Here is a 20,927-nt window from a genome sequence, read left to right as displayed (position 1 = left end):
TACTCTTTTATGATGAAGTCAGAGCACCGATTCGAAGCCACTTCTGCCCCTCATCAAACGGAGTTAAGCCGACAGTCGCCGGGCTCGATCTGCTCTTCACCAACCTTTCCAGGCGTTTTACGATGATGCCAGGGTCAGATTCTGACTTATCTCCAGCGGATCTCCGCACACTCTCCAACTTGGTCGCTTTGATCAGTCCAAGTACAAGCGACAGGGTCTAATTGCCGAAGACAAGATGAAGATGGGGCCAGCTAGAAGGCTTAGTTGTACTTCCTGAACTTGGGAGTGGGAGAGTGCGAGCTGAGAGCCCTACAAGCAGTATCCTCATCGCGGTTGGCCATGGCGCACCTCGTGCAAGGTCCTCGCGATAGACTAATTGCATCCCCCAAATCCCACAGTCACTTGTCCCCAGCAATGATGTTGTTCTATCCACTTGCCGCAGGATTGACGACCGCTGACCTGAGTGCGATATGCGAGTGGCGGGGCTGTCGTCACTACTTCGACCGCCACCTCCACCAAAATCCCCTTTGGTAGAGCGGAAAACGTGTCTTTTAAATCACGCAGTTCGATTTACCTCATGGACCATTCGAGTGCGATCCTCGCTGGAAGTTCTCAGGAGCGTCAACTGCCATCCAACGCTGAAAGGTCTTCGGCTTAAACTTGCCGCATCGCAAGAAGAAAAACCTTCGAGGCCGAGACTCACATATGTCAGCCTTGGACGCAGCACATCTCTTGCTTGATGAAATCATCGCCTTAAATCATCACGATCCAATTAGATTGACCTCCAGCGTTGATGGACCAAGTCATGGCTTATTAGCCCTGCTCGTGTTGGGACATCTGCTCAGCTCGCAAGACCTCCCGACACGAACACCTCAATATGGAAACTCTAACCTGAGTTTCGGTCAGAAATGCTTTACAGCTGGCAACCTACTGAACCTTCCGGATGCGCGGCGAGAGAAAAGTTAAACAATGAACAACGAGCGCTTCTTTTCACGACCGCACTCAATGCCCAAGCTCATAGTGACGGTCTCGACGTCCCGTCTGTGGCCCCATCCCCAGTCTTGGTGCATAAACCGAAAAGAAGGCTCTTCTTTGGAGGAACAAGGCTCCATAGATGTCAAGAAATTCAACTACAAGGCTTATCGCATATTTGATCAACGGCGATCCAGACCCTCTTGCTGCTAGCAGGAATGGCAATCACCAACATTTCGCTTGACCAGCCCCTCATTGCGCAACAAGTCACCTGTTATTACCCTATCAGCGACATATATTCGCCCACTCCACGGTACCTTTACTATGTCCTCCTGGCATTGAGCTTTCTCACAGCTAGCCACGGGTGGGTCGCTCACATTATCTTCGGAGCGGCGGTCGCGTATGCTGCTACCGCGTCGATCGAAGCCTTTATCCTGCTTTCCGCTCAGCTTGGCCTACCTCCAGCACAGAATGTCACCGTAGCCTATCTGAGCCCAGAAAACTCCACGGGCGCCTCAAATGCCTTGCAAGCACTGGTATCAAACACCACCTCTGTTCCTGTACAGCCGGACTACTTGGAGCTGGATATCGATGCGGTCACTTGCATCGTCGTTACTGCGTATCTTGTAGGCCTACCACTACAATGCTGGTCAAGCACTGCTCGAACAAGTCGAATTCTCCACCTGCTGATCTTCATCTGGAATATGATTATGCTGGCGGGTTCGATATCAGTTCTCATCCTTTGGCCGACTCTGAATGTTGGAAAACCCCAATATCGATTCTGTTATTCAGGCATCGAAGACAGCAACACAATACAAAGCAGCGGGTGGGAAGATCAATACTGGGCCGGGTCTTGGAATTCAACCATATGGGACCTCTTTGGTCCATCGGTGATTGACAATGAACGGTGGTTAAACCTTTCGACCAACTGCTTTTATCCATGTTTCAATACCTCGCAAATTCTGAGAGAGCCGACACGGCTAAGGGCGACGGTAATCGGCACCGATGGGCCTGGTGATAGTCTGCATACTTGGAACGCTTGGGAAGGCGACGAATTCCAACCCCTCGTTTATACAGCCATTGCCCTCTTTACCGCCGCCCATCTATTTCTTCTGGTTGTTGGGCGATTGAACCTGTGCACTTCCAGAGTGCCCATACACCGCCCGTTTCAGCTTTGGTTTCGGCGGAAGGAGATCTTCAGTGCGTTCGTGGCTGATGTCAGGGCTGGTTATTCGAACACGAGAGAGTTTCTACGACATCCAGTGCCTTATTTCGCATCGATACGAACCGTTAGGCTCCACCACGCAGCAAAGGTCACGCGGATACACAAGCATCCAGTTTCCCGCTTCGTGATCGATGTTATAACGCTTTGCGTCCTCCTCGGAGTCATGCTCTTTGGACCGCTGATCATTATCGCTTTCATTATATGGATTGAAGGTTATATTCACTCAGACGGCGAGCCCAACGAGCAAGTCCAAGCCGTGGGCCAATGGCAGGTCATTGTCCAGATCGGCATTGTGCTTCTGGCTGCAGTGGTCCTGAGGCTGCGGTACAAAGTGGCTTCGGAGGAAGAGATCCAGCGAAATCTGAGACATGCCAGGCATCATGTCGAGAAGCTAGAGCAAATCGCAGAGCAGAAGAGAGTGGACAGAGAAGCCGCGGATGCAAGGAGAAGGCAGCGAGGAAGTCGCTACAACTTCTTTCGGCGGTGGAAGAAGAAAGCGGTAAGCGAGGAAGAGGGAAGTAAGCCCGATTCTCCGTCCATGGGCTCTGCAGAAGAAGCACCCCCGGAGTCACAGGGGGTGAGAGGAGAGAAACGAGAGTCCCCTTCATTGACAGGAGGACCGGAACCGTAAATTGCGTTGAACGGGGGGGTTATGCATTGGTCTGTACAGCGAAAACGCACAGCAGTCAACAACTCCTACATAGATAGCTCCTCTGCTGCGAAGACCTCTACGTCAGAAGCTCAGTAGAGCTGATTTATAATTGTGTAGATATGATATTGGTTCAACTTCTACAGTACAATGTCTTGTGAGGGAGCGCATGAGCTTTGCCCTGCTAGTTTTAGGGCGAAAATGAACAACAAATTCAGTTATCGTGTGGGCCGCAGAGACGGGTTATTGTGACGGCGTTCTCACTAGGGCGTAAGAATGTTGCAGCTACAATCCACATTGACGAACGAAGGCACCTCCGAAAGCACGGACGCTCCACCTGGATGGTATGGGCAAAGCCTTCACCTCGAATTTCATCTTCCATTATCAGGGTTTGTGTCATCCCAGCTGCCGCGATAGTGACGACAGGCTGGAATATAGGCCACACTCTCAAGAGTATCCTGGAAGCCCCTTATCCCCAAAATGTAGACGCGGACGGCAACTCAGCCTCAGCAATCAATGGAAACCGGCAGTCGATGATTCAAGAGATCTGGGATATTGTCATTCCTAGAGCCATTGCATGGCAATCATTGTCAGCAGAATCCTCGCACCATCACATGAGCCCCTGTATCGAGAAATGTTCCGCTGCCCAATGCATGTATTTGAATTTTCTAGGCCAGATGGATGGCCGCTCTTACTGTGCTTTCGTGACGATATCCTTTCAAGCGCCGCTAGCACATAACTGCTGGCTGATTTCTGCCTCGCATACCTTATAGGCTCTTCTCACCGACTGGCTGGACCGGCCCTTTTCCACATGCACTGGCGAGATACTGCCAAGTTGTGGCTGTGCAGCTCAAGCAATCTTGCCACTTTTATGTGGCTGCGCTATCCAATCATAAATCCTACGCTAGTCAAGATACAGTTAGTCCACAGTACCATCTGCAACCGGCGCTTTCACTTTTTAAGGTCCTCATTTTGGTCTTGGCACTTGTCGGAGGAAGTACCAGGCCTTCTGTCAGCCAGCTATTTGCAAGCGGCCCATCCGATATTCACTTTTACTCTCAAGTCCTTCAATCTTGAATGCTATTGAAACGAGCGCCAGTGGGCATGGCCCTTCTAGGTGGAATGATCGACTATAGTTGGAAGCAGCAACCACCACGAGACTTCTCATTCAAAGGAGCGAGCTCCTAGAACCATCCACCTCATCCGTAACTCAATTCCTCGCCTTCACCTTTGGCTGGGTCAACGCCGCAACGATGACCGGTAACACGCTGACCATCTCACCGAGACCTGCATAGGCTGGAGGAATGCGGACTTTGACAAAAGCTCCTCCTGCGAGCAAGATGGCAAGCATATTATAGACGGCCGACCAGACGAAGTTGAAGGTGATGCGTCGGAATGCGGCCTTGGACACATCCAATAAATTGACCACGCCGTCGAGATTGCGAAGGAGGACAACGTCCGCCGTGGCACGCGTGACATCCGAGGAGGACTCGATCTGGACCCCGACATTGGCTTGAGCCACCGCGACAGCGTCATTTGTCCCGTCTCCGCAGAAAAGTGTGACCTTCCCGGCATCCATGAGTTGGCGTACATAGTCTTGCTTCTGCGCCGGGGTTCGCTCTGCAGCGATGTTGTCCAGAGGAATCCCAAGGTCTGCTGCTACACCTTCCACGACACGGCGCCCATCGCCACTTACGATATGAACATCGATGCGCCGTCGGTGAAGCTCTTGAATGATACCGGTCGCTCCTTCACGAAGCCGAGACTTCAGCCCGAATATTGCAGCCAAGCAGCCATCGACCGTGACGCAGAGAACTGTCAAACCTTGTGCCGCAAAGTCGACGACCTCAGGCCTCTCGCTGATATTGAGCCACTTTGCATTCCCGGCACGGATTGTCAATCCTTGCCACTTCGCTTCAATCCCACAGCCAGGAATGGACGAGACTCCCTCCATCTCTGTCTGGCCGAGGCCCCGTGCATCAAGTGTTTTTGCCACGGCTTCAGACACTGGATGTTTGTTGCTCTTCACCATTTTCAAAATCAAGGAGAGCAGGGTGTTTCGGCCAGTTCTGTCAGTGGGGAAGAGTTGCTCTTTCACGACTTCAAGGCTTGGCTCAGTCAATGTTCCAGTCTTATCAAAGACCACGTCGGTGACCTTGAAGCCACGTTGGATGACATCCGCAGTCTTGATGATGACACCTCCACGCGCAGCCACCCCTCCAGCGACGACAAGGACCATCGGAACCGCCAACCCAAGCGCACAAGGACAAGTGATAGCCAGGACCGCAATGGCATAACCTATAGCAGTTCCAATAGCGTCACCAGCAGGTTGTTTTCGAATCTTCAGCACAACCAAGACCCAGACGGTGAAGACAATAACGGCGACCGTGCATACAACAGGGACAAAATATCCCGCTACCTTATCTGCCAAGTCTTGGACGCGAGGTTTGAAACTTTGTGCTTGTTCAACCAGGTTGGCAATATCAGTAATGGTATTCCTCCCTGGCAGGCGAGACACCCGTGCTATCAGTCTTCCGCTGCCGTTGATAGTTCCTGACACAACAGAATGTCCAGCGGTCTTGAAAACGGGGATACTCTCGCCTGTGAGCATTGCCTCATCCACCTCACTCGCTCCTCCAAGTACATCAGCGTCGGTGACGATCCTTGAATGGGGCAGTATTGAGATTCTGTCTCCGTATTGAAGCAATCGAGCATCGATCTCTCTGATTTGTTCTGTTGTTGGATCGATGAGCAGAGCTGTCGATGTTTGTAGAGATCTCAACGACACAGCCTGCACCGCTCGTTTACGAGCCCAAGCCGCAAGAAGCCGACCAAGGAGGATCAGCGTGACCAGCAGCGTACTCGTCTCGAAGAACGGTTTGGTCTCCAGGTCGATGCCCGCAAAGAAGAGGCCAGTGGCAATAATCGAATACACATATGCGGCTGTAATGCTGATGACCACAAGCATGTCCATCTCTACAACTTTGTTGTATACCAAGGACGACATGGCAGGAATGTAGAACTCGGAAACTGCAATTGCTTGAACCATTGTGGCAAGGACTACGGCAACAATCAGAGTGGTATGCTCGGAAACACCTGAGGGGCGGCCCCATTCGAGTACAACAACTGGGGTTGTCAGTATAAAGGCTGCGGTTGTCAAAGCAGAGACTCGAATGAGCCTGCGCTTCCCTTCATCAAGGTATGAGTCGCCGCGGGGAGGACCGAGTTGACCGTCAATACCAGCGAGCAAGTCTCTGGCACCAATCATGCATGGGTCATAGCTGATTTCATATGTTGTCTTGGAAAGCTTCTCGCAGCATTCGACACCATGAGGTAGGTTGTCTTGAAACCTGTTTGCTTCTGCCACACTCATAACGACATCGATACACTGGGTGTCGGAAGAGAATGGGGTCAACTTATAGCCAGTGGCCCTCTGGGCACTGCGGATCACGTTATCGAGGGTGTTGACTTCGGTGTCGAGGCGGAATTCGGCAACTCCACTGATGAAAGTGACCTTAACGTCCTTGGTACCATGCGCAGTTTGGAGTGCTCGGGTCAAGTTGTTCGCGCAGCCAGAGCAGTCCATCCCAGTAACATTCAGGAGAATGTGTGAGATCCCTGCTGCTTTCTCGATGTCCACCGAAGACTTGAGAACGGCCTCATCCTCGAATTGAACTTGATCAAGGCTCTCATGGCTGCCACAGCATTTTATCTCAGGTTGTGTTGACGATGAATTCTGTGGCGCCTTCTTGAGACGGCGGCGAGACAAGACAGATCCGTGCTCTTTCATATTGAGGTGATGACTGTGGGAAGTGCTGAATGCAGAGACGCCGATGGATGGAGGCTGTGGGCGGCAGGACTCAATACGCCTGGCAGAGGAAAGAATGCTTCGACAGATGCACTGAGCTGACTCAAGGTATGTGGCATACTTCTCCATTGCTGCTTTAAGATGGACGTTGCAAGGCTCGTCAAGGTGGGTGCCATCTTCACCGTGAGCATGCTCGTGAGCTGCGCTTCGGATATGCTCGCTCGTCGCGTGTCCTTCGGCATGACCGTGATGGGCATGATTTCCATTGTCGCAGCCATCGTGGTGGACGGCCTCTTCGTCGGTTTCGTGGCTGTTTGTTGCGCTCGAACACTCTCGCTGATTGACGCACGCCATGGAGCACTCAATGGCTGCGACAGTCTTGATGCAATTTTCTTCGAATCTGAATCAGCACAACCCCGGGGAAGGATACTGGGCCTTACCATTGCATCTATCGTCCTCACCGCACCGACTGATGGTGCCTACGTCGACTTCCGATGCTTCCACTGCCGAGCTGGTTGAATCACAACAGACGCGGTGAGCCAACGTCGAAAGCGTCGCCACCGGGCTTCCGCAGCAATTAACGAGGCCGTTGGTGGGCTTATCGGCGCCGGAAGAGGTCATCTTGATCCTTTGGCAGGGCTGTCAGGTTCTCCTTCTTGGGTTTGGAAATGGACAAGGGATATTCCAGCGTGGGTGTTGATGGCTCTCGATGAGGTGATGTTTCGGAATGGAAGCCTTCTACCGGCTCTCGGGAACGGTGAGTTGGCTTGGAGAATCTGACTTGGTCTACGGATCTAGACCCGACTGGGAAATTTCAACCGCAGCCACTTGGCACCGCACTGTGCTGGCCAAACGGCGTTCAGTCGACGAGATCAAGTGTTGCACAGCCTACCAACTGGAGGTCCACTGAATGACGGCGTCGATGGTTACAATCATGGACGGGGATGGAAGCAAGTGATGGTCTCAACCCCCGAGCGACACCTCTTTTCGCCGAAAAGACGTGACTGATCAGGGGAAATCTCTGCAGCCCAGGCAGTAAATGAAAGCCGTTATTTGATTCTGTTCATTGCTGGGCAAGCACGGACAATCACCGGCAAGTTTTACAAGCCCTTAGACCTACTAGCCTGCGGCTTACAAACGAGCTGCGACTCGTTATTGTTTCTTTCTTTCACCCTGCACGACCCCTTAATCCTCGCCTTGGAGAGAATTTCGAGGTTCTCTTGAGCAGCTGCTGCGTTTTCTCTTGCGAATTCTAGCTTCTGTCTGTCGCCTATCGTCAGCACAACCTTTTTCCGCGGTATTCAGGATGGCTCTGCGCCTGTCCAAGTCAACCAAGCTCATTTTACTCCTCGCCATTGATATACTCTTCTTTTTGGTGGAATTGATCGTGGGTAAGCTCAGAGCTTTGGATTATTCTAGTTGCCCGACTAGCTGACTATCCTTTTACAGGCCTCAGCGTCCATTCCCTTGCCCTCGTTGCTGATGCCTTCCACATGGTACCCATTTCCGACCTAACTACCTTATGAATCTCCTTCTGACCAGCCCTACCAGTTCAATGACATTCTGTCGTTGCTAGTCGGCCTCTGGGCTATCCAAGTCGCAACAACACACGAACCATCTCGCATCTACACATATGGCGTATGTTCTTCCCCTGAGTCTTGGAGAGTGTGACAAAACTAAGACACCATTCTTGTAGTGGCAGCGCGCTGAGACACTCGGTGCGCTGGTCAATGGAGTATTCCTCGTTGCTCTCTGCATGTCGATTCTCCTCGAGGCAATCCAACGCTTCGCCGAACCTCAAGAAGTCTCCAGCCCGATATTGATTCTCGTGGTCGGCTGCAATGGCCTCGCTTCGAATGTTCTCGGCATGGTCCTCTTACAGTGGCGCGAGGAACCTGAGCCGGAGGGTTTGCCAGATCAGGAACGAACAAATATACAAACGCCATCACCACACTATCGTGAGTGTCGACGGGTTGCGACCCTGTCACAGATCTCGGTGCATCCCACGACTTTGCGTTCCGATATCATCGCGGCTGGTCAATTACACCGGATCCCTGCCAATAGCAAGCATGAAAGCGAGACCCAACCACTCCTTGCGCCTCCCCCGATCGTCTCTGCATCTGAAGGCCAAGCAGAGTCTGTGGATCTACACAGGCACCATATACATAAGCAAAATGACGGCAGCAAAACAAATGACAAACATCATGACTTGAACATGACAGGAGTGCTCTTGCACGTTCTAGGGGATGCTGTGGGCAATATTGGTGTTATCGCCTCAGCCCTGTTCATCTGGCTGACCGACTTCACCTGGCGCTTTTACGCCGACCCCGCTGTCTCTGTTCTCATCACGGTTGTCATTCTACATTCGGCGGTCCCACTGGTGGTTGCGGCCTCCCGCATCCTCTTGGAAGCTGTTCCTGAGGGTATCAACGTCGATGAGATCAAACAGGACGTCATCGCACTCCCTGGCGTTGCGGATTGTCACGATTTGCACGTCTCCCAATTGAGTGACTCCAACGTGATCGCTACCGTCCACATCGAAGTTGACTACAATGTCATCAAGGACAACCACGAGCAGTATCTTCAGTTGGCCGGGGCCATTCGAGATTGTCTTTCTGCTTATGGTATTTCTACTGCTACCATTCAACCAGAGTTCTTCGCATCAAGAGTTGAGAGGACATCTGCATCACAAGACACAAGCCATGCAGGGCCTGCCTGAATCTAGACGTCGCACGATAATTGATGTCGCCTTTGGGATACACCGTCCGATCAATGGTGGATCAAAACATTTTGAAGCTCTATTGCCAAATACTTTCTTCCGTAGCTCCTTTCGATGTCAGATAGTTACATTGCTTCTCTCGGGCCGTGGCCGCATTGTAGCTTTGTCTTTTCATAAACCTTTCGCACTTCCTAGACTATCATCAGCACATCCTAATACACTTATCCCGAGCTGAAGGACGTACAATGGCGGCATCGCTGCCCCCATTCGAAAAAATCCCAACAAGAGAGCAGCAGACCTCGGAAGAACACCGCGTAAAACCACAGAGACGTTTCACCAAACGCTACAAAAGAAATCTCCTCAAAAATAAATTGATAGAGTATTGGATTTATAGAAGCGAATGACTAGTAGTACTCTACCTAGAAATTGGCATGGAAGGAAAGTGGGCATCTATCTAAGAGCAGACATGCATAACGCATACACTGCCACACGTGTCCAAATGAGATCAGTGTCGCTCATATCCTTGTTCTCTGTATCGGCCCTGCTCGTAGCCATGCTGGTTGTGGCCATCGCGGGAATCATGGTCCTGCTGGCCGTATCCAGCTGGTCTGTTTCCGTGCTGACCGTGCTCGTATTGTTCGTTGTAGCCGCGTTGCTCGTAGCCGTGCCCGTCAGCTCTTGCGCCGTAGTTGTGCTCCCGGCGGTCGAAACCCTCCCTTCCGTGGTATGCGCCCGGTTGGCCACCACCAATACCACCGCTGTGACCTTCTTGTCCGCCGTAGTAAGGTGTATGGCTCTGCTGGTGTGGTGGAGGAGGGCGCACACCAAAGTCGTTTCCGTGCTCGTTGTATCCGCCCGAGTAGGGATATTGGTTTCCGCTTTGGAAACCAGGGCCATGGGAAGAGGAGAAAGGGGGTCCTGCGTGTTCGTCTCCGGCAAGACGTCCCTCGCGATAGTCTCCATGGGGGTTGTTGCTGCCCATTTCTCCGTGCCTGCCGCTTGCCTCGTCGTAGGAGTAGTACGGATCCGTGGGATTTGGCGAGTAGTACGGCATTCCTTGGTGAGGCCCTGCACTAGGAGCACCACCCATCGCGCCGGGGAAGCCGCCTGTGGTATTCATGCACATGTTAACATGGTCATCGCATAATGCAGTAGGGAGGTTTTTTTTTTCTGAGTTAGTGGACGTACCGTAAGGTCGTGGATTCTGTCCCTCGCCCTCGTGCCTTTGACCGGTGACTGCATCCGTGATTTTGTGCATAATGGCAGAGCTACCTGAAGCCTGACCCTGGCCCTGGCCCTGACTCTGGGCTTGTTTCCCTCCCACCAGCTGCCCTGCCACTTTGAACAGGTTATCCATCGGAGGTGTCGAAGGGAGATTAGTTCTATCTGAGTGCAAAGGTTGGCAGGAGAGGCAAATAAGTCGGCTGGCAGGGTCCACGAGTGGTAGCTATCAGAGCAGAATGGCGATAACAGCAATCAGGATCGATGTGGCGATCACCTCAAAGGGGTTCAAAGGTGACAAGAAGGCTTCTCAGCTCGACTGGATCAAGTAGGCGGTAAAATAATACCATGACACCCAGCCCTCCGACTCCCGAGCCGGCCAGGTCACCTCGATACCCTAGTCTGGAAAGGGGAAGCGGACTCCTTTTCTCCGTCCTATGGAGGTCGAAAGATCCTTAACTGGCGGCTTCGTTCCATAGGAGCTAATATTAAGAATGATTTGTTTTTTAAAGACGAGAACCATAGTGTGAGGGACTTTCTCGGCTTTTGACAATTTCTCGCTTTCGAAGATGCTCTTAAGGCGCCAATGAGCTGTTCGAGGTGTGAAAAGAAAGATCTTGAACTGATTATCGTGAGCAAAGTAAACCTGACGCCATTGACGATATGTAAATGATATCAAACAAGCTAAGTTTTTCTAGTCCTCTATCTCAATGAATGTATACTTCATGTTCGGTTCTCTCCTCCAGCCCCGAAGGCACCAACCATATATATCTGCATCTCTATTCTCCCAGAAACTTCTCACAGCTCATACTTTAGATCTCCTTCTGTGGAGCTCATTCGCGACAAACAAAAGACTCAACACCAAGCCAAGACCCGCCAGTCCAACCGCAAACCACAGGGCACCACGGTAGCCGAGAAGAATATCGGACTTGGTCAATCCGCCATGGTTGATATTGGTTTCAATGGTGCCAGCGAAGCCGAGACCAAGAGATATGCTATAGTTGACCACGGTCATGACTATGCTCGCGCCCATGCCCTGGTACCTTTGAGGAACGGCATTGGAAAAGATGATTGTTGCTGAGGGGAACAAAGTGTCCATGCCCACGGTGATGATGAGGACACTGAAGAAGTAGTAGGTCCAGTAGACCGAATGGACGGGTCGGGCTGCCGCAAGGATGGATCCGGCGACATATGCGACCTGTCCGGTAACCATGATCCACGAAGCAGGCACCTTGCCGAGCAACTTGCCCACCGCGAGGGCTGACACCAATCCCGATGGTATGACAGGTATGAACCAAGCAGCCATCTGAAGAGGCGTGTTACCACCAATGTTCAGGGCGACTTGTCCGACGTAGAAGACCTGTGAACGGATCAATATTTGAGTTTCTTCTTGATCGAGATCGGAAACGATGAACTGACCCATATGCCAAAGCAAGCCCAGCCCGTTGCCGTACATGCAAAAACAAACGCAATGTCCGAATTGAAAACCGCGAGGGGCAGGATCGGGGACTTGGCGTGGTATATCTCGATCCAGAAGAAGCACGCTCCGAAGAGAAGACCAAGAATCAGACACACACCGACGTAAGGCTCCTGCCAGCCTACAACCACAGCCTGGTTCCACGCGAAGTTGAACAAGACCAGAGCCGTGACACCGGTGACCATTCCAGGGATATCTAGGGCGTCTAGTTTCCCGACAAGTCCTCGCTTCTGCTCTGGCAGGGCAGGCAGGGCAGGAATTGTCCAAGCTGCAAAAACGGCAACAGCGGCAAGAGCGATAGCCTGGCTCCAATAGATCCACGGCCACCAGGCAAGCGCGAAGAGGCCTCCGAAGAGAAACCCTGCGATGGCTCCGAAAGGCGCTGACCCGCCAAACCACGCGAAAGCCATGTTCTTGCGCGGTCCCGCCGAGTATGATTGACCCAAGATGGCAAGCGCGTTGGGCAGAGTCAACGCAGGACCCATTCCTTGGAAGACACGTGCGAATACGAACAAGACGTGAGACGAGAGGACGGAAAGGCCTGCGACGAGGGACCATAGCGCGTACCAGCTCATACCGATCACAAACAGCTTCTTGTTGCCGAACTCATCTCCCAGCCGGCCGCCAATGAGGATGAATGTGCCGACGGTGAGGCTGTAGCCTGCGATCAGCCAGGACAGTTGGCCCTGGTTGGTGATACCGAACGAGTTTCCAATGACGCCGACGGTGGTGAGGGTATTTCCCATTCCAACCTGGTTGGTGAACATGGCCGTACACAAGGTCCCGACGAAGAGTATCTGGCGCGGGATTGAGAGCATATCGGCAGGGTAAGTTGGGACGTCTTTTTCAGAGGTCCCGTTAAGCTCAGCATCTGCGAGAGTCGGTGTGCATGTCAGCCAAAGACACTTCCGGTCAAGGTATTCCTCAGAGCTTCTTACCTTCACACGATGCTTCTGTCTGAGCTGGCGTCTCTATCCGTAGATGTCTGGGCTGATTTGCCTCGCGCGATGAAGCCATGGTATGTGATTTGCGCGTAGACCTGAGTTTTTGATGGCAGGTGAGATGCTACACGATTGACAAGCCAAAGGTCGCTTTCAATAACTTGGGGCTTCGCCACCTCTTATACTCTCACACTCCATATTGCGGCCACACCGCTAGAAGCGAAGTGAAGGTAGAAGCTGCTATCAGATGGGGACTACGGCATCCTGCGGTGCTAAGAGATTACGAAACCCACATGCTAAATGCAATCCAGCTGCGGTCGGTCGTTTTCATATTACCCATAGTTCCGTATCCAAGTTGAACTTCCCCCGTAAAGTAAATATTGATTGATGTAGTGCTTGGATCGACTCCACATAGCGCGGGGCTTGCATCTGTATCCACTGTATATCGCGCGGCATGTGGATCCTGGGCTTCGGGCATGGAAACTAGCTTCGTTTCCCTTCCTTCATATCCATTCGAATTGTTCTTCCAATTTGACTTTAGATTTGTAGTTCAAGATACGCATTATGCGACGTCATGCTGAGAAATCCATATTGTTTGTGGGTTGTGACTCCAGAACTCGGAAGAGTTGCTGATGGACAGGACTTGACCTAAGCCTTGCCATGGAATATAAAGCATATAACTCCTTACGCACCGGGTGGGTGGCAGTCTTCTCTCTAACATTCGGCTTTGCAATCAGTGTCTTGCCAGATTTATTCTTTTCTCACGCTAGAGACATCGCACAATATGGGATCTACCTCCGTCGCTCTCATCCTCGGGTACGGCCCTGGGATCGGGGCCGCAGTCGCCAGGAAATTCGCCAACAACGGATACAAGGTCGCGGTCGCGTCTCGGAGCGGCAGCAACACCAGGACTACCGAGGGGTTTCTCTCCCTCAAGGCGGACTTCACCAAGCCCGACTCGATCCCGGCGCTCTTCACCACGGTCAAGAACGAGTTCCACGCTGCTCCGGAGGTGGTTGTCTACAATGCGGCCGTCCGCACGCCTCCTCCCGTCAAGGACTCCATCTTCTCGACTCCGGCCGAGGCCGTCTTGTCGGACCTGAACGTCAACACCACCAGCCCCTACGTCGCCGCACAGCAGGCCGTCACCGGGTGGGCGACGCTGCCTAAGGAGGCCAAGAAGACGTTCATATACACGGGCAACATCCTAAACGTGTCTGTCGTGCCTTCCCCGGCGATGATGACTTTGGGTATGGGCAAGTCTGCTTCAGCGTACTGGGTCGGACTTGCCGATCAGCTATATTCGACGCAGGGGTTCCGGTGAGTGCGATCGTCGAGAAATGACGCTGCTCGGTCCCTCGATTTCTGACATGCATGAGTCCCATAGGTTCTTCTACGCTGATGAGCGCTACGATGATGGCGCCCTGAAAGGAGGCGCTATCGACGGCGACGCACATGCAGACTTCTACGCGCAGCTGGCGGCCCACGAGGGCAGTGTGCCGTGGCATGCCACATTCGTGAAGGACAAGGGTTATGTCGGATTCAAGCTTTGAGCTCGTGCACAAGTTCCCAGGGGTTGGGACGTCAAACATGAAGTCGTGGCCAGGATTGATCAATCTATCGTACTTCTTCCTTCTCTCCTGAGAACCTCATACTTGAGTATCTCAGAATGTAAGACAGCAGGCACAGAGATCATAATAACAAGTAAAATTCTGGTTAATTCCAGGCCACAGGTACATCAGAAACCTAACCCGGTCCTGAAGTCCTTGAAGAGCACTTACGAAGCTGTCATTCTAGACAAGTAGCACCAAGTCGCCCTGGCTTCTAAAGCAAGCGGCCAGATCTCGCGTTGCGACATCTTCTGTCTCCCGATTGTGCCACACATTCTCCATAATCTCAAGCGCCTTGTGCACAGTTCCGAAGACGCTGGGAGGCTGCAGGGTCTCCACAATCCCGCGCAGACAGGCCTCCTGTGCTGGTTCCGCAAGGCACCCTGCCACGCAGAATGGCCATGCCATGGTGCGTAACAATGCCGGAGGAGACATTTGGCGCGTCAGCAGGTCGACGATTCGAGACACGTGATGGCGCACGTCGCCGCTGGTGGGCTGCCACCCGGAAACCACGACGAACAGGTAGAGAAGCGCGGCGTGAGCCCAAACGCGGGTGACCAGCGCAGTGTGACCAAAGACCTGTTCTGGATGCTCTCCATGGTAATATGGCGTAAACAGACCATCCAGTATGCTGCTCGCGCTTTTGGAAGCGATGGCTGGATTGGCTTCGACCCGTGAAAGCTGGGCCACCAAGGTATTCTTGATAGGCGCGGCGCGGCGGACAAGCTCCATAACGTCAAGGTCGCCGGCTCTCTTGCATTCTTGTTTCCAAGCATCGAGCGCCGCAATCTCGCTGATCTGAAGCAAGACCCAGTTTTGACACCCGCAAATAGCCTCGAGGTCAATTGGGGGGCCGGACTGGTCGGTGCCGCTTAGAAGGCTGTGGTGATATTTGTACAGAACAGGTTTCTCCTGGAGCGCCGTGCTGGCGACTATGTCGTCCAATAGCACAAGCGCGGACGAGAAGCGAAAGGCCGCTTGCTCAGCACTGGGGACCTGAATGCATTGCGAAGGCAGCGTCCAGGAGGATGTCCCGAGCCGACTCATGACGGCGTCAAAGCTTGACCATGACCATTCTGCGCCGGTGCTGTCCATGACCCGCCGAAATAGGGCGACGGCTGCACTGCGGTGGGCCTGGTAGTTCTCAAAACTCGACACGGAGATCTCGAATCGCTGCAACTGTATGACACCCGCTAAAATCCTTACGACCTCACATAGATAGTTCTCGTGGCCTCTCCGCTCATCCAGCGCCTGTAGTGACTGTCTCAATGTCCCGAAGGCGTCTCTCGTCTGCTTGAGCAGCTTCTCCCAAGCCACGTGGCAATTTGTCGTGCCTAGCGCCAGAGAGAAGAAATAGGAGCTCTGGCACAGCGCGGTCTGCCGCACGACGGGGCTGGTCATCATGATGTCCAAGATCCATGATCGCCCGCCTTCGGCAAGGGAGGGCCGGTAGAAAGGGAACAGGAATGGAAGGAGGTTTTCGAGGTAGAACATGAACAGACAAGCGTCAGGCCATCCGGAGGGTCCGCTCTCGCGTTCGTCTGTGGCATCACGCATGCCATTCATATTGCCCCAGGTACATATAGGCGGCGCATCGGCGGTCTGAGCCGTGGCGTTGTCACTGTCCGCGTATGAAATGCCTTCGATGGCTGGAATGTCAGATGTTGGCGTCGCCAGATAAGCGGTGGAATCCTGACAAAACACTGCCGTTGTGTCCAGCTGCGATGGAGACGCTGAAAGGCGGCCCACGGGATTCTGGCGCGTGTGCTGCCCATGACGGCGATGGCCCTGTTCTTTGATCTGGCGCTTGAGCCGCTGGGCGACCTTCTGTTGCCTCGCACGGCCGTCCATCCATTCCGGCTTATCCTGGCTGTAGTGGCATGTGATGTTGAGTGCAGCACAGGCATCGCAAACTGGATGCTCCTCTCCGCATTTCTTGCGCCGGAGGCGGCAAGTCCAACAACCGCTGTCGCTCCTCATTCTTGTCGCATTGATGAGGACGTGCAAATGAGATCCAAGGCGCTGTGAGGGAAAGGTCTTGGAGGCGGGAAGGCAATCAGTCTAGCGTTTGTAATGCACAGGGAGTAGACGTTGCTTTACCACGCTCTGTCGTCATTGCATCGGAAGCCCTTAAGCTCCGCAGGTGCCGCCAGTCTTTCGCAGTAGATCCACACACCGCGCGCCATGTGGAGTCGAGAATCAAGAGATCTGGAGCTCAAACTTCTTCCTCAAAAGTTGATTACTATACGCCACCCAGGCGGGACGACGAGTTTCTCGACAACCATACAGCGAGTCCTATATACATCGATCGCGATGAGGCTCTGGGAACATCGATTTACCTCCGGGGCTGCTAGGTGCCTCAGCTGCCGACCCTGATTTGTAACCTTCTCTGGGACTACCATTCGTCCCCAGAGTCCCACGTTTATAAGAGGAATTCTTTAACAGCTCGTGTTTAGCAAAAAGATATTTGGGGATGAGGATATCGGAATTGTCTATTCTGCGCAAGGGAGACGGTCCGAAAGCAGACGCGCGCCGAACGACATATTCTTCGCCATCGCCAAGCAGGAAGTTGGAAGTTTTCATCACACAGACGCAGCGTTAGGGGATACTAGGCTAAATACCAATATGCTCGGCGGCGAATCGTGACCTCTTCAAAGTCCATTTCCGTTTCCAGAACCGAGTATCCCGCCATTTGACCTATGCCGTCACCAAGCCAGTCGGAGCTGTGGCTGTGCCATCCTGAGTGCGGCCTGAAGCGTGCCCTGAGCAGCCTGAGCGAAGCCCTGAGTGCGCATAGGTTCCCACAACTTGGCCCCCTGTGTTCCCGGTTGTTGGTGTTACATATTCGAAACCTCCAAACTCCAGACCCCGACTAAGGCGCTGCCATGGTCTGTCACGTGAGGGAACTGCTTATCGGCGATCCTCTTCAGCTTATGCCCCAATCCCGCCCAAGGTAACATCCCCCGAGTCTTGCCCTGCGGATTCCGCCCCAGCGGGGTCAGGTCTTTTAGAGCCTTGGCACTTCAGTGGGCCATTCCCTGGCTTTATAGACAGTCCTTCATAGTAACACAATACTATGCCCCTCAACTACCACTGAGTAAACACTACTCCGTACAGATTCTCTTCTCAGGCCATTCAGCGGAGCTGGCGGCGCGGCGCGGCGCGGCGCGAGGCAATTGGACACGAGGAGCCCGCGATCTGTACAAGCTTGGATGTCGAAGGCGTCATATCCGGCACCGTTGTGGCTGATGAATTCCAAGCTGGCTGGCAGGGCCTCAATGACTTGCTTGTCACCTTGTCAACTTGAGCGGTGATGTTGAAACTGGAGCAGAGGAACGTAAATACATTCACTGTCAAGACGATATGGATACACTCCTTCATGGCTAACTTCTATCAAGGTATCCAGTTTCCACCATTCGTCTACTCTCTTCTCATCTTCTTCCCGGTCCCCCACACCCTCTCTTCGATCTCCGATCTCCATGGTTTAGTCGAGAGGAGTAGCTCTGCCAGGGCCCAGGCGGCTTTTCGCGGTAACTCGCGACTGCCCTGCCAATTACGTTTGCTTGTCGACTCTGCGTGAGGCGCGGACTATGCTTGAGTTGCTGGCTCTGGTTGAGGCTGTGGCTTTGGCTGCATGTGTCCTGCAAATAGTTGGGAACTTCCCGCGGCGACTAGGCTTTTCTTTTCCAGCGAGGAGATGTACGCCAGGGTCCAATCCTGGCAGTCTTGATTGTGCTCTGCCTGGGGGACCGGCACAGCCTTTGCAGCATTGAGAATTCGAGTTCGCGCAGTGGCGGGAACCGTTCCCAGGTGTAGTTGTGTCGGGAAATTGGGACCGGCGAAAGGTTTGTCGGCCTGAGGAGTGTACTGGAAAGGCCTGGGCGGGTTCATCTGTGGTCCTCCGGTGACATGTATCCACAGCGATTCGTCGGGGGTTTGCGACGCTCGAACTTGGACCATCGTGTGGTTTCTTGCACGGCCAGGCACGGGCTTGCAGATGGTGGCATAGATATAGAGGACGGGCTCTTCTTGGGCTGTGGATGTAGACATTGTTTGAGGGGTGATTTGCGCTGGAGGCTCTTCGTCATGAGATGAGACGATTCTCCCCTTCGCATGTTCTAGCAGTCTTATTATATCAATGGTAGCCATGCTGCCAGAGGCCGAGCCATGCTATTGTTGGATTTGCATCCTGCCTCCTATGGACAGCAAGTCGGATTCTATGCAATGGAGGCGCTCGCGGTCAGCTTACCGGGACGGCGAGTAACCATTACTTTTCATTGCAAGCCTTACACTACAGCCTAAGTATGACCATCTGAACAACTCTCGTTATAGCAAAGGGCAACAGATGGGCGAAAATGGGATATATTTCTAGCTTACCGCCCGAGTCGCACAGCCTTGGCCATAATATCCGGTGGGGCGAGGCCGGACTTAGCAAGCTTACCAGCACGCGGAGGGGTGTAATCACTTTCCGCCACAGGGCGCTGCTTTTTTCCGTCGCGGCGTTGGCGCCCGAGCGAGAATCGCACAGCCCATTTAAAACCACTTAGATGACAAGGACAGCCAACCGTTCCTATCTCGCTCGCATCGATTGTCTGTCGCGTCACTTCCAGAATCCAGCACGAGACATCTATACCGCAGAGCATTCGTATCTCAACTCAATCGACAGTATGCCGCCAGGACCGGCCGAAGACGGCCACAGCCACGACCACCACGACCACCACGATGAGGATTTTGACGTTGACAACGACGACGACTGTGAACATGATTTCGTGGCCGATGAAGATATCGAAGATCAGGAATTGCTGCTGCATCTGCACGGTCACCATCCCGGCTCGAGCGCTGGTCAGCATGACGAAGGAGATAGGCCAACGGGACCGGACCAAAACGGCCATGCCAACGATGACGGATCTGACGCTGAGGAGGAGGACGACGACGACGCCGAATGTGAACATCGTTTCTTCGCCGATGAAGAAATCGAAGACCAGGAATTGCTGCTACACCTGTACGGTCTCCATCCCGGCTCGAGTACAGATCGACATGCCGAGGGAGGCCATTTGGAAGGCGGAGAGGAGTATGATCAGGACTACGACGATCACGACGAGGGTGCCAACCACGACTCTCATGACACAGAAGGAGATCAGAGTGGGGAGGGTCATTATGATCATTCTGCCGTCTATGGACATGCAGCCGACCACGAGGACGACTACGCCGGAGAGGATGACTACGCGGGGGACTACGACCACACGGGGCACCACGACCACACGGGCGAACACGACTACACAGGGGAAGACGACTACACGGGGGAAGACGACTACACGGGGGAGAATGACTACAAGGGAGACGATGACTACAGGGGCGACGACTACTACGAAAGTTAGAGATGACCTTGGAATCCGTGCATCAAGCCTCGGCGTTTCGTAGCCGCAGTTCCACAGACTTTTTGTTCTCAATCCTAGCCATCTTGCCTGATTCCGCTGACATCTCTGCTCTGATAAAATCGTTTTCGTCCACGACATGCCTCGCAGTCGTTCATAAGATGCAGTGCCTACAAGATGAGACAGACAGCCAGTCGAGTCCTTTCCGCTCCGATCTCTTCGTTGGCACTGCCCGCGCCATCTCCAACCAGTGTGCCTCCCAGCTGGACGATAGTTACCATTTAGAACACTAAGGACTTGGTGTCGGACGAACACCGAATGAAAGGAGAGGCGTACAGTATTGCTGTCGAGGATTGGGAAGCATGGTCACGAATACAGTGGTGCGTCCTGCCCCGCGAACTGCCCGTTTTCGTAGCCTCGTTTCGGCAACCTCGAGCCAACGGAAGCACGAACCCGGTTCGTCCGGTTGGAATGTCTCTCCGGTTTAGACGATGCATGATTGGTACTCGTGCAACTTTGGACAAGGCGCCAAAAGGTGCGAGAGGCGGACCGAACACTCCAAGGCTCCAACGCTTGGGTACATCAGTCCGGGCCAGCAGACAGGTCTACCGGGGTATGGTTCAAGCGGCACGGACATACGAGTGTCTAGCATAGTATAGACCCAGAAAGGGTCCTCAAAGGAGGAAAGTCGATGGGCCTGGAAAAGCTGCAAGCGGTCCCGGGCCAGTTTTTAAGGACTATCGCTGGGGCCGCACAAAGCGACATCCGTTGAAGCCCTCGAGATTGACACCTGAGTTTAACCCACTGTATATCTACCCCATCAGGTTGACGCCTGGCGGCCCTGACGCGCGGTGCAGCACGGACGGGAAATATTGGTTTCCGAGCCTTCCCGTGCAAGGACCGAGCCTCTCAAACCGAGGGACAGTTTTG

At 53.3% G+C, this 20,927-nt stretch overlaps 5 protein-coding genes across 8 annotated transcripts; 3 read left to right on the top strand and 2 right to left on the bottom strand.

Annotated features, from left to right (window-relative positions):
- Positions 1–1,190: 1,190 nt before the first annotated feature.
- Positions 1,191–2,828, top strand: PV07_04940 (uncharacterized protein; the record flags this gene model as incomplete). Its single annotated transcript, XM_016391800.1, has 1 exon — positions 1,191–2,828. The coding sequence occupies one exon, from the start codon at positions 1,191–1,193 to the stop codon at positions 2,826–2,828; it is 1,638 nt and encodes a 545-aa protein (XP_016249319.1).
- Positions 2,829–3,892: 1,064 nt separating this feature from the next.
- On the top strand, positions 3,893–9,625 carry PV07_04938. Of its 4 annotated transcripts, XM_016391795.1 has the most exons (4): positions 3,893–8,045; positions 8,104–8,150; positions 8,206–8,292; positions 8,351–9,625. In XM_016391795.1, exons 1-4 carry the CDS (start codon positions 7,961–7,963, stop codon positions 9,371–9,373), a joined length of 1,242 nt encoding a protein of 413 aa, XP_016249314.1. In that variant the 5' UTR covers positions 3,893–7,960; the 3' UTR covers positions 9,374–9,625. The 4 variants fall into 4 exon arrangements, with proteins under 4 accessions (XP_016249314.1, XP_016249317.1, XP_016249315.1 ...); XM_016391798.1 differs by having other exon boundaries at positions 8,104–8,292; XM_016391796.1 differs by having other exon boundaries at positions 3,893–8,150.
- On the bottom strand, positions 4,057–7,008 carry PV07_04939 (copper-translocating P-type ATPase; the record flags this gene model as incomplete). The annotated part of the gene is made up of 1 exon (XM_016391799.1): positions 4,057–7,008. One exon carries the CDS (start codon positions 7,006–7,008, stop codon positions 4,057–4,059), a length of 2,952 nt encoding a protein of 983 aa, XP_016249318.1.
- Positions 9,626–11,399: 1,774 nt separating the features above from the next.
- On the bottom strand, positions 11,400–13,088 carry PV07_04937 (uncharacterized protein; the record flags this gene model as incomplete). The annotated part of the gene is made up of 3 exons (XM_016391794.1): positions 11,400–11,954; positions 12,014–12,942; positions 13,010–13,088. The coding sequence occupies 3 exons, from the start codon at positions 13,086–13,088 to the stop codon at positions 11,400–11,402; spliced, it is 1,563 nt and encodes a 520-aa protein (XP_016249313.1).
- Positions 13,089–19,289: 6,201 nt separating this feature from the next.
- On the top strand, positions 19,290–20,000 carry PV07_04936 (uncharacterized protein; the record flags this gene model as incomplete). The annotated part of the gene is made up of 1 exon (XM_016391793.1): positions 19,290–20,000. One exon carries the CDS (start codon positions 19,290–19,292, stop codon positions 19,998–20,000), a length of 711 nt encoding a protein of 236 aa, XP_016249312.1.
- Positions 20,001–20,927: the final 927 nt, after the last annotated feature.

This window comes from Cladophialophora immunda (genome assembly GCF_000835495.1).
Source record: "Cladophialophora immunda strain CBS 83496 unplaced genomic scaffold supercont1.3, whole genome shotgun sequence".
NCBI lineage: Eukaryota > Fungi > Ascomycota > Eurotiomycetes > Chaetothyriales > Herpotrichiellaceae > Cladophialophora > Cladophialophora immunda.
This window is presented reverse-complemented; position numbering and strand designations above follow the sequence as displayed.